General features: G+C 28.1%; 1 protein-coding gene across 1 annotated transcript; it reads right to left on the bottom strand.

The window, feature by feature from the left end:
* Positions 1-5,808: 5,808 nt before the first annotated feature.
* On the bottom strand, positions 5,809-7,393 carry LOC127799968 (transcription factor MYB20-like). The gene is made up of 3 exons (XM_052334287.1): positions 7,213-7,393; positions 6,949-7,078; positions 5,809-6,777 (listed from the first exon to the last, which is right to left on the bottom strand). The coding sequence occupies exons 1-3, from the start codon at positions 7,343-7,345 to the stop codon at positions 6,165-6,167; spliced, it is 876 nt and encodes a 291-aa protein (XP_052190247.1). The 5' UTR covers positions 7,346-7,393; the 3' UTR covers positions 5,809-6,164.
* Between the last annotated feature and the right edge of the window lie 6,443 nt (positions 7,394-13,836).

Raw genomic sequence — 13,836 nt, 5'->3', positions numbered from 1 at the left:
TTAAGAAATAAAAATAAAAAAATATTTTATTTTCTAAATCAATGTTCAAAAATAGGTTCTAAAAAGACTTAGAGTGTAGAAATAATTATTGATGGAATTATAATAATTTCACTTGCATAATTAAAAATTGTCAAAATATAAAATAAAAAAAACAGACTAGGGAAGGAAGGAAGATCAAAGAAGAAAAAAGAAGAAAATTATAGACATATCGGTGTAGGTATGGAGATCGAAAGAAGATCGAAAAAAGACTAGCAAATCACATGAAGATAGGTTACATGTGACTTGTTTGATTGAAGTTCCTCAATCTATTTGGATTTTTGTATGATTTAAGTCTCCACTGATCCATTCTTTCTTGGAGTTTGTTAGTGCTATCTAAAGAGAGCGTTTGGTATAGAAAAAGTTTTTAAATTCTTAAAAATGTAATGTTAGGTTAGAAATTTATAATCTCATGTTTGGTATAATTTTTTTTTTAAATATTTTAAAATGATAAGACTGTGTTCTCTTTGTTATTTTTAAGTTATTTTTAATTTTTGATTTTCTAAAATAAGGAAAATCTGTTCTCTTTATTGTTTTTTAAAAAATATTTTTGAAAATAAAAAAAAATTATAAAGAAAATCGAAACTCAAAACAAAACAAACTCAAAGACATTAAATATTATAAAATTTAAAATAGACTCTAAACTCAAAACATATTTATTTATTTATTTATATTTTATTATTATAATAAAAAAATATTATAAAATTCTTTAACTTTAAAATGTATATCTTTTTTAATAATATATTAATATTAAATATTTCTAATATACTAAATAATCAAATTTATTAAATAAAAAATTATTTTCAAAATTTCAAAGATAATGCATTTTCTAATTTTTTATTTTAAGAAATAATTTTTCAAAATAACAAAAAAATGCGTTTTCAATTTTTTAAAAACAAACGATCAAAATAGAAAATTCAAAACTAATAATTAATTCAAAATTAAAAATTAAAAAGTAAAAGAGAACGTAGCTTAACATTTTCAAAATATATTTTTAATCATCTTTCCCACAAAAGATTTTTATAGTGGGGGTTAGAAATCTTGGATTCCCATAAATTTAGAAAAGTTTTTAACAAAAAAAAAAAAGACAAACACATTTTACCCTCTTATAACCTTATTGTCCTTTTACGATTATCTTTATCATAACTTCTTTCTTACAAACATATATATATATATATATATTCATACAAATATATATATTATGTATATATATACACACACATATATACATAATGTGTGAAAAAAATGACATTTTTTGATCTCTTAAAAAGTTGTGGGTCCAATATTTTATATACAAGAAGAAATTAATTATTTTTAAATAAAAAATTAAATAAGAATAATTTTTAAAAAATAACATAAATTCTAACAAATGTTATATTTAAACTAAACATGATAATATAAGATTCTTATAAAAAAATACCTAATATTTCTAAAATGTTTAAACCTAATCAAATATAAAATTACATAAATCTTGAAAATTAAATTTTTTTAAGAATATTCTCAAAAATTATGAATTTTAAAACTTTTTAAATACCAAACTCCCCAAAAGTGTAAAACCATGGGCATAATGAAAATAACATAAAAAGGAAAAGCATGGGGCATGTGCATGGTTGGGTCGAATAGAATGAGACTGAAAACAAACTCTTGTGTCCATCAAATCATATCTTTATCCTCAAAGTTTGGTTATTTAGATGCTTTTTTAAGATTATTGTTTTTGCGCGATTTCTCGTTATTCGTATCTTTAATTTTGATAAAGAAGATAAATCGTAAATATAAACTTTATCTTATTGCGCAGGATAAAGAATCAAACCCATAACCTATTAATGCGGATGACAATTTATTGTGATTCAATCACTTGATCTGTGTCTTAAGGATAAAATGCTCTTTTTTTGTGGTTATAAACTAATTTCAGAGGACAAATCAAATGTGAAACCTTATTTTTTTTTCAATTAAATTAAACTTGAAACCTTATTTTGTATATTTGGATACTTAACTTTGATACTTAAGTGATATATTACATGAATTTTGTTTGTTATATAAATATAAGTATACAAAATATCAGTGTGGAATTTAAATGTTGAAATATCATTTCTAAAATTTTAGTTGGGAGTGCTGTCTTAGATCAGCCTTACATCAGGTTGCGTGATTGCCCAAGTGTTGGCTACTGTTGCTTTCTAGCTTTTATTTTTCTTTTCTCCAATTTAAGAGACAAAAAAGAACTGTGGGGATATAATGAGTTGTTGTGTTATGATTGGTAGCTTTGAATTTTTGGACACTTTTGAGGATAGTGATGCATATATATATATATAATTTTAATATAATTTATAAGTCTTATTTACAACAATAATAATAATGATAGGAGTCCTACAATTTTATCAGTGATGTAGCGCATTTTTATTGGAAGAGGATAATGAGATTATGTGTCATCATCTCTTATATTTAAAAATTATGCTAGATGTACATTATTTTTGTACATTTTGAATTACACAAAGGGGTATTATGACCAAAATACCTCTCGCCTCTATACGCCTCATGAGAGATATTTTTGTCATTGGTACACCTTTGTGTAGCCTCAGGTGTATCAATAGCATTATTCTATATTTAATATTTCATTTAATAAATTTACATAATAACAATGTCATCAATGATGATTCATAACTTTACTCTATTTCACAACTAATTTATTATTTCATTTTTCTTGTTCACGACTAATTTTTTTGTTAACAAGGCATTCATTTTTTTTTTTTTTAATAGCACGAGAAACTCGAGGGGCTTTCAATCACATCTAGTCTCTAGCTCGGACTATCCTACCTACTCAAAAACTCATAGTTTGCTTTGACCCAATCTAGATGTACGAATAAGTTCGTCATGAGTAGAAGTCTGGGTTATTCTTAAAATAGATATAAACGATTGCACAGTCTCGCACACGAAAACAGGGTCGAACCCACAAACTCGAGATAACTCTAGGGTTCTCTAGAATACTCGTTAAATATTTTATTTTTAATATTTAAATATTTTTATTAATTAATAAACTATTTAAATTATATTATTATAATATATTTAGTATTTGAAGGGCACTCGTTGGCAATTTTTTTTATTATTATTAAAAAATAATGAAACTAATTTAGAGGGATGATGGGGCGGCGAACAGTGTGGACGCCGTTGTCGGAGGAGCCACGCCCGAAAAGTGCGCGCCGACCCATTTCTGAATCCGATTGGTGTTAGTGGCGGTTGTCAGCCCCACGCGCCTCTGCTTTTAGTGCGCCGCCGCCGTTTTCATAACTAAATTAATGTTCTTTTTTAAAACCAAGCGCTGGTACTACGCCGTTTTGATAATTACATATATATTATATATATAATAACGCGAATAATAGTTAAATAAAAATAAGATATAATAAATATATCTTATTTAAAAATAAAATATATGTTATTATTTAATTATTAATTTGTAATAAAAAAATATTAATTTGTCAGATAATTTATTTTACCTTTGGGTAGTAATAAATTACATAAAATTGTTGTTTTAATTTATTAAATTATTTTTTCAGGAAAAAATGTTAAAAATAAAAAACCTAATAAAATTTGAAGCCATTTGGTAATTGCAAAACCCTATTTGGTTGTTATAATATAATGGATAAAATCATCCTCTAAGATAGCATTTGTCAACTAAGATATAAATTAAAAAAATAAGATACAGAAATTATTTCAGATAAAAGTGTTTTTCATTATATTTATTAAATTTTTTGGAATGAAGTCACGTGACTTCTTATCTTAAACTTTCAAGATAAATTTATTCTTTCCCCCTTTCAGATAATTTATTTTGGTAGAAATTTATTTTACTTATTTTTACAAACACTAACTAAATAGAATGACTAGCAATAGGGATGTTGGTTTCTAATTGTGCTCTAGTTGCTCATCGGTAGCAAGGGAAATCTCTTTGGTCGGTGGCCAACATTCTTACTCTTCAGGCTACTATTAATTTTCTTTGGCAAGAAAGCAATAATCGATACTTCCATGATCGAGACCATTATGCATCCCAATTTACGCATCGAACTCAAAGTATTACTTAGCCCTACTTGCCTACTATGTAGTTTTCTCGATCCTTTTAGGGCTTGGCTCTTATTTGCCTTTGACGTCTTCCCTTCCTCGTGTTTGTCTTTGGCTATGATTCTTACATGTTTTGAGTTAGTTTTTGGGAAAAAAAAATTTGTCGGGTTAATTTTTCTTGATTTTGTGTTTTTAGCTTGGAGTATAAAAAAAAAGAAGAAAAATTCGTCCCCTAAATAATTAGAACAATGATAGTGTTTTGATAGGAAATATAAAAATGGCGTAAACATGCAGATTAATTATTTTCAATCTTATTTAATTTGGATAATCAATTATTAAGAAAGGGTTCAAAAGTCAGTGAGTGGCAGACAATTATGAAATTCCTTCACAAACGTAACGTTTGTGATGAAATTAACACACACTTTGTCGTGGGGAAAGAAATCATATGCATTTTCCCACTTTCCATACGGTAAGTATTGTCTTGTCGGAAATGATGATAAACAGATAACTTCTTCTTTTTACTTTATGTATACATACAGTGATTTGTATCTTATTAATGGAAACATATAATATATAATATAAGTATAATTAAAAATATGCCCTCAAAACATAGATCGAGTGGTCAGATAAATAATATACCAATATCAATCGGGTGGATTGCGAGTTTGATTCTCATTTTGCGCAAAAACCAAAGACTTAATCTGCAATTTACGTCTTCTGGCGTAATCGAAGGGATGAATATCAAGAGTTGTGCAAGGACACTCATCCCAAGTATCATGAAAAGTATCTATTGTGTTATAAGTAAAAAATTATTAAAAGATTAAAATAATTTTTTATGTTAAAAAGATATAATTTTTTCTTAACCGAGGCTGAAATCCCGCACAACACGTAAATTGAATAATTTTGACAAATGAAAATCCCTCTGAGAGTCATAGGAAAGGAATATGCATTGTTTATAAAGAATTCTAATTCTAATAAGATCTCGTAATATTAAGATAAATATTATTCATAAAAATCACAATCTTAGTTAATTCTAGAATATCAAGATATATAGACATTATCCGTAAAAATCTTAATTTTAGGAGATTTATAAAAGTTCTATACTCTAATACAAGTTTCAATATGGTATTCACGTTTTTAATATTTGACTTAAATATCAGAGTGTTCGTGCAATGATTTCTTTACACTCTCTTATTGTTTTCTTTCTTGCATGCTCTTAAAGTGACTTGACAATGACATTTGTAATCAATAAATTTATTATTATGATCGAGTGAGAATAGTATCAAAAGTAAAAGAACCATATTACTTGTACATCAAGCGTTACATTTTGAGCTACACATACACGCACAAATAATCAAAATACCCCTTACGCCTCACCGACTTAGGTGAGGGGTATTTTTGTCATTTTAACTACATTGTGTAGCCTAAGGAATATAAATAGCATTTTCCAAAGTAAAATGTTCAAGTAGTATTTTCATATTTTATAACGAGTAATGTTAACTATATATTGCCTTAAGAGTAATGATTAAACAATAATAAATACACCTTATTTTAAGATAAGATGTATTTATTGCATCTTATTTTCAACATCTAAATAATTTTGTTAGTTGTTGATAAATATATCATGTTTTGAATCATTTAATCGATCAATAAAATTGTTTAAATGTCGAAATTTATTATTATTCTCTATGATAGACTCAGTCGAAAAACTTAAGACACAATGAATTACCCTACGACAAATATTAGCAATTCGAGTTAGTTTTTCCCTAAGCCGTGAACTTAATTGATACAAAATCATATGATAACATCCAAATTTTCAAACTCAACCATCTAAATTCTAAACGATATGATAATATCTATGATTTATCATTTAGGGATACTAACACCTTATGATAGCATAGCGATAATTAAAGTCTTAAGGACGAGGTTCAAATGAGAGAAGGCCTACCGTGAATACTTAAAGACACCTAGACGGGATTATATATATACTTGAATTGAAATCGAACCTCACCATGTTCTTGGGATTCTGACAATGTAATCTTTCGAGTAAAAAGAAAAAAAACTGATCGTGATAGTATAATTCACGAGAGCTCAAACAAATTCCATGGTTCTTGATCAAGAACCATTCTTGGGCACTGTGTAGGATCAGAAGAAGCCGTTAAATTTGGGCGATCGTTATCACTGTCGCCATTAACGAACAGATTCAAAGAACCGAAGAAATTGTCGTTGTCGTCATCCCAGAAACTCATCATCATGCTGTTGTGCCAGTCATCGTCAAAAGCTGGCAACCCCAGATCTTCCATTAGGGTGATCATGGACGAATTCTCATTTTCATTAATAATGCATGAAGAAGTCGACGAAGCCGACGACGACGATGAAGGGGCGCAAGTTCCCAGATTGATCTCGTGGGGTTCAATCAACGGGACTTCATCCGTGCAGAAGGCGCCATTATTGACTTCCACTGATGAATCAAGTGGGCCGCCGCCTTCTTCCTCCTCCTGTTGATCTTGGCTCTGACTCGTCCGGTCACGATGATGATTATCAGTCGTCGTCGACGTCGTCGGAGGCAGTAATGGCTCGTGGGTGAGTGGATCAATGCCCATTTTTCTGAGCTTCTTCTTGATGTGGGTGTTCCAGTGGTTCTTGATCTCATTATCCGTTCTTCCCGGCATATGAGAAGCAATCTTCGACCATCTGCTCATTAATTTCAACACTGATTAATTTAACTCTAAGCAGGTTAATTTCTTCTCCAGGTGCAGTAATCTTCAAACATTTTGTTAATTCCCATTATATTAATCTTGATAATTAATATATATATATATATCATTAATGGAATCATTTAACCAACGATCATTGATCAGTCACCTGTTGCCGAGCTGCTCGTGCAGATCAATGACCAGCTTCTCTTCCTGTTCGGACAAGAGACCTCTCTTGAGGTCAGGCCTCAGGTAGTTGATCCATCTCAGCCTGCAACTCTTCCCACACCTTAACAGACCTGCAGATTAACGTATCATATAATATATATTAGCATCAAATTAACTCTCTCTCTCTCTCTCTCTCTGTCTGTGTTGCATATAATTAACAAAGTTAATGCTGCCGTTGATCAATAGATTAATGTAAATAATCAACCTGCAAGCTTGGGGAGAGCTCTCCAGCAGCAATGGCCATTGGCGAAGATGAAGTTGACAAGCTTCCTGTCTTCTTCGGTCGTCCATGGCCCCTTCTTCAATCCTACTCTGTCGCAGCATGGTCGTCTCCCCATCTTCTCAGATTATGATTATGTTAAAGCTTAATTTAATTTCCACAGGAAGAGTGGCAACTCTCCCATGGAAGCACTCTCGCTGAGTTTATATACACTCACTCATCACCACCAACTTCATACCAGCGCGTATACATGCGAAGGTGTATGGGTGGGCATGGGCGTGGGCCCACCAATGCACCCAATCTAACTAACAATTTTCTTACCATAATTTGAAATTAACGTTGTTAAGCGATCTGCCATTGCTCCCATCCTTAAATTTGATAAAAAAAAAATTAAATTATAGGTAAAAAATTTACTTCACTACACATAACAAAGAATTGAATTCACAATCTATTGATACGAATTTTAACTTATCATGATCAAACCACTTGGCTTGCGCCCTGAAGACATTTTTTTAACATAACTTAGTTTCATGCAAATGAAAATAAAATATAAAATAAAAATAAAAATAAATAAATGATATATTTTTTTAAGAAAATAAAAAATAAACTCGAAACAGTTTTGAAATTGTAAAAACAATCCATAAATATTTTTTTATATTTCTCAATATTTAAAAAACATTTCAAAAATGTTACAACGATACTTTCAAATAATTTTCGTGTATTATAGATAAAAATTAAGATTTTTCTATCTCGTAATGAAAATGATATTTAAATGTATATTTTTGAGAATATTTATATATTAATGTAGTGTACATTTGTTGTTATTTGAAACAATAGTTAATATTATTTATTATTAAAATTTATAAAATTATTTTGACATAAATAGTTATAAAAATAGTAAATAATATTTAATATTTATAAAAATAAAAATATAATTAATAGTAAATTAGTTTTTATAAATAATATTTATAAAAATAATAGTATTCAGAAATGCAGCGCGTTGCACATGTGGGGTGTCACGTCTTCCCTTCCTCACTCGGCTTTGAACTGAACTTTTTTAACCGTTGACAATTCGGGTTGGCAGTGGGCCCTCCATCTCACCATGCCAATATAATAATAAAATTATTATTATAAGTGTTCATTATTAAAAAAAATAAATTAACCTTTTAAATGATACTCAAGGAATCCCTCAATCATAATTAGTTTTCAACTCGAATTTATTTTTATTTTTTTTTAAATTTGATTCTTTAGATAAATATAGTCAATATTCCCATCAACCATAGAATCAAACTTACGATCTGGTGGTATTTTAAATTTTGAACCTATACGATAAATCGTATACATTACTCCAAAGAGTTTTCAGGGTGTTATCCTTAGTTAATGTGTTAAATTTTTACTAGGTTAAAAAGTAATGTCTTATATTTTGTATTTATTTGATCCGAATTGAAACCAAAATTTATAGAGATTCTAGGTCTACTAGGATAAAGACTAAATCAAAATTCAGTTCGAACCAATTCATACTCTTTTCTTTTCCCTACAATTAATATAAATTTTTTAAAAAATCATACATATTATGTATTATGTACTTTTTTTTACTTTAATAATAATAATTATTATTTATTATTATAAATTATAATTAAAATATAATATTTTACTATTTAATAACTATATCCAATTTTTGACATCAAACTGAACCCAAGATCGATTATGATTAGTATTAAGACCAAGAGATTGAATCGTACTGATCCAAATTGAAATTTTAATACCATTATCCTTGTTACTCTTTTTTTCCCTCTTCCCACTAAGCAAAAAATAAATAAAAAAGTCTCAAATCACTTTTGAATATATAGTGATAATAATAATAATATGATCATAGCTATTAGGGTTCCATGACCCTCATTGCATGGTTTCCTTTAGGTTGTAAATGAGCTGAGTTGCTCGTGAATGGGTCGGTGTTTGATTCAACAAGAATTCGTTCGTGTTCCGCTCATGTTATAAATGAACAAAGGTTAAACTCCAATTTAGACTTCGACTCATAAATGAGATAAACTTGAGCAAGGCAAAGATTTACATGATTTAGCTTGCAAATAAGTTTGTGAATAGGCTCGCGAAATAAGTATTTTTTTATTATTATTGTAATATTTTGTTATTTATCTTTATGTTTGTAATAAGCATGTTTATGTTTGTTTGAACAATATTATTGTATTTGTTTTAAGAATTTATATTTATGTTTATCATATTTTTATTATTTAAAAATATATTTTATAGGTTTTAATTAAAAAAATAAAATTCCTAACGAGCCGAGTTTGAACTCAAACATATTTTTGAGATCAATTCGAGCTCGAGCTCGACCTTATCAATATCCTAAAGAGCTAAACTCAAGCTCAATTAGAACCCTAGTTCCCTTAATATCTTATATGGAATAGATAATAAATTTGTGTACATAAAACCTTTCAAAATAGAGCGTATTAAGAACATTGCTTATATAAAGAAATATAATAAAAGTAAAAATAATTAAAAAATTAGAATTCACACCTAAATTATATTTAGTTTCATTAATAAGAAATTCTATGATACTTGAGGGCATCGATTTTCTATGTAATACAAAATAATGTACTACAAAATATGGAGTGTATTGTACCATACAAAGCATGTATTGCATTATCTCAATGGGAACCTTTTAACTCAAGTTAGTAAAATAAGTGAGCAATAGATACATAGTTAATATTAATATAATAAGTCTCTTAGTTTACTTGAGAAGACTTGCTACCTTTATGTAGATAAAGAGAAAATAATACTTAATGTTTATCTTTTAAGATTCTTAGAATCGATTGCTTTGAGTTAGTAGACAAATGAAGGGAACTAACATATTCGGGATTTATGCTCTCATGCTAAGTTTCTCTTAATTGATAAAGAATTTGTTAAACCAGATAAAAAAATAATGCCAAATTTGGATTTTTCGGAGATATATGTAACTCATATATTTGGAATTATCGACAATACTCCTACACTTAATAGTTATCTAAGATTGACAGACGAACGTTTGGATTAAATTTGTCATAATGAAGTTTTGAAAGTTAAATATCGATGTTTATCCTTCAAAATTGAGTTAGGTCAAAGAACACGTGTCACTCTACATTGCTTATCAATAGCAAAATTGAGTTAAATGAAAAGGCACGTGTCATCTCTACATTGCTTATCAATAAGGATAGGTGATCAAATAAGATTCGTCGATATTTATGGGTATTTTAGTAATTTTTTTAATTATTTCTCTATTGTACGTCAATATATATAGATATAATTAAAAAATATTATAATTAAATATGGAAATAACAATTTCTTATTGACAATGATTGGTCTTTTTGGTCCACGTAGTGGCATCAATCATTGGTCTGTTGGTCCACGCAGTGGCAGTAAGTCTTCAATTACTTTACTAACGCGGAGTCCGACGAATGTCCAACTTGGACAGGACACACCGCCAGCCGAAAAATAAGAAATTTGGGCAAGACCACGTAATGGGTTTGTCCCAATATTAACAATTATATAATATCCTTCTAGAAATTCAATAAAAGACAAATCCTATCATTTATGTAAATAAAAATTTTATTGAATGAAAAATTATATAACCAAATTTTAAAATTATATTATTTTAATATTTAAAAAATAATATCATTTTCTTTGATTTGTGTATTTTTTATCGATTATTTTAATTTTTTTTAGCGTTTCCTCAATTTTATTTGTCCAATTTTGTTTATACTAGTTGGGTTCAATTTTTTCGATTATTGATTAGTTCTATTTTTCGAGTTAATTGATCGATTCGCTTCAATTTTACGCTTTAATTTGGTTTAATCGGATAATGAATTTTGGTCTATTTATTAATCGAACCAGTTGTTGCACACTCCTATTGTCTACACTTTTATGTTAGAACATATCACAAGTATCATACCAAATAACTAAACAAGCAAATAAAGAAAGTCATCTGAATAAAGAAATAAGAAAAAATAACTATACAACTATAAACAAAAATCAGAGGATATTTTTGAAAAATTGCACTGAAAAAACTAACTCCCAATCATCATCAAGTAAACTTTCCTAAGAATTTAAAGACTTTTGATACGAACGAAAAAAAACCCCACAATTTTCGTGAAATCTATTTGAATTTAATTCCTTTTATCGAGCCATAAAAATATTTAATGTGATCAAAATGATTGTGTTTTTGCAAAAGAATTATCCGTTTTAATTAAATGGTAATAAGGCATTATACACTTTTGAATTCTTGGGATAGCACTTTGTTTGTGACTCGTAATTTAATCATTCACTTAAATTAATATTCCTTTCTTGACTTTTACGTCGAGGGTAAGTTATGTCATTTTAATTTAAAAGAAACAAGAATATGAGTAATTTTATCCTAAAAATATTTTTTACATGTATAAAAAATAATTAATAAAAAAATAAAATGAACCAATAATCCAATAATCTCAAATTCAAGTCTCGTAAATTTCAATTAATTCTCCAAAATAATTAAGGGTTACACAAATCAATAACATTTTTGAATGTGATGATTAATCTTATGATCACATGCAAAGTGGTCAACATTGAAGTAACAATCAACCAAGAAGCTTCTCACGTACACGCATGCTATGCTCTATTATGTAAATAAATGAAATATTTTATTATTACAAAATTTTATTTTATCATTTATTTTTAAACTCTTCTAAGTGCAGGCGCGTTTTAAGATTTTTGAAACGTTTCTATTTTCAAAGTACTAACAAATATTTTCACCTCGTTTTTATAATTTTAAAAACGTTTCAGGGTTATTTCTGTAATTCTAAAAATATTTTAGGTCGTTTTTATAATTCTAAAAACGTTTTAAGGTTGTTTCGTAATATTAAGAAAATAGGAAAAGAAGTTAACCAAGTTAGAGATAGAATTAACTAAAAAAATTTAATTTTTTATGAAATTTATTTGAATGTATCGTAGAATTTATGTTTATTTTTTGATTAAATAATTATTTTTTATATTAAAAATTATATTTAAAAAATTTTTTAAATTTTTTATTTAAATATTTTTATTTTTAAAAAATATTATTTTTTTTTATTTTCATTTGGAACCATATCCGTTGCATTTGGCCTTCCGTTGTCCGGGTAAACGAACTAAGCGACAAGAAGTAGTGACTCGTTTGGTTAGATCAAATTCAACTTTTTATTCAAAAGGACCAAAAGAAAACGCACAGAGAGCGACAGAGAGATTCCATGGCTTGAGCTGTTCACATCACTAAGGCCGTGTTTGTTTGTTGATTGTCGCTTGTGTTTTCGCAATCATCCTGAGAATAATTCTTATTATATGTTTGGCGTTTATGGATAGATTTGCTCATCTTCCCCTTCGGGGCTTTGAAATGTATGTAACTTCAAAGTCTTCGCCAAACAGCCTCGGCATAATGCGTCCCACTTCACGCGGAATACGCTTTACACTTCCAGAGGTCGAAACCCCATTTTCAATAATTCTTCTAATTTTGAGGTTATCCGAACGTATGCATGACGAGGGATGAATCCTTAATTAGTCAACAGACAAACGAGGCCTTGTCCAATGCCAATGACGCTCGTATATTAATGTAATATAAAATCTAATATATTAATACACAAGTATTATTAAAAATGTCATAATTAAATATTTAAATAATATTTTTGATTTATTTTAGAGTAAGCTTATGCTTGTGAAATTTTTATAATTTTTTTTATGCAAAATCATAAATAATTTTTTTATATTCGTGCATTAAGAAGGACTAATAAGGACGAATAAATTAGATTAAGACTCTGTTTGTTTCGTAGAAAAGTGTTTTTTTACAAGGAAAATAGTTTTTAAGGAACACAAATTCTAAGGAAAAGTAATATTCAAAAAATAATTTTCTTGAAATTTGTTTTTTGTTGTTTAAATTTCTATAACATAAAGATAAAAATAATAAACACATAATAACAATAAAGACAAAAACATAATAATATCACATATTGACAAGTAACTACAGAATCCTAATAAAAGTAACAAGGTTGGTTTTACTATTTTAAAAATATCCGTGTTAATAATTACATGTCCATAATAAGATAAGAAGCACAAGTTTAAATCCAAATATCCAAATAACACTATCGACAATATAGACTTTTTATATGTCAATCTCGATTCACCACATCCTTTTGATAAAGTTTTGCACTCAAAAATTTCTTAATCTATCACTCTTGGCCAAAAAAAGCTTTTGCATTCTTTTCGAGTTGATGTTTGCCAATTGCAGTGGCCACTTATTTTAATTTTTACAGATAAGATTGAAGTAGATGTATTCTCCAAGTTGCAACCTCAACTGAAGTAGATGTATTCTCCAAGTTGCAACCTCACTTTCTTTCTGTGAGATCTTTTTCCAAAAGATACATTAGATGATAATGTCTATTTTGTTTTTTTTTTTGTATCTCCTCCATCTTGGCATCATAATCTAATGGAGTAAATTAAACTTTCAAGATCTCATCAAGGTTGATATAATTGAAACTTAACAAAACTTCGAGTTGTCGTATCATTTCTAACAACAAGTGTCATCTTATTGTACATCTCTTTTTTTCTATTCAA

The sequence above is a fragment of the Diospyros lotus genome, chromosome 4 (assembly GCF_014633365.1).
Source record: "Diospyros lotus cultivar Yz01 chromosome 4, ASM1463336v1, whole genome shotgun sequence".
Taxonomy (NCBI): Eukaryota; Viridiplantae; Streptophyta; class Magnoliopsida; order Ericales; family Ebenaceae; genus Diospyros; species Diospyros lotus.
This window is presented reverse-complemented; position numbering and strand designations above follow the sequence as displayed.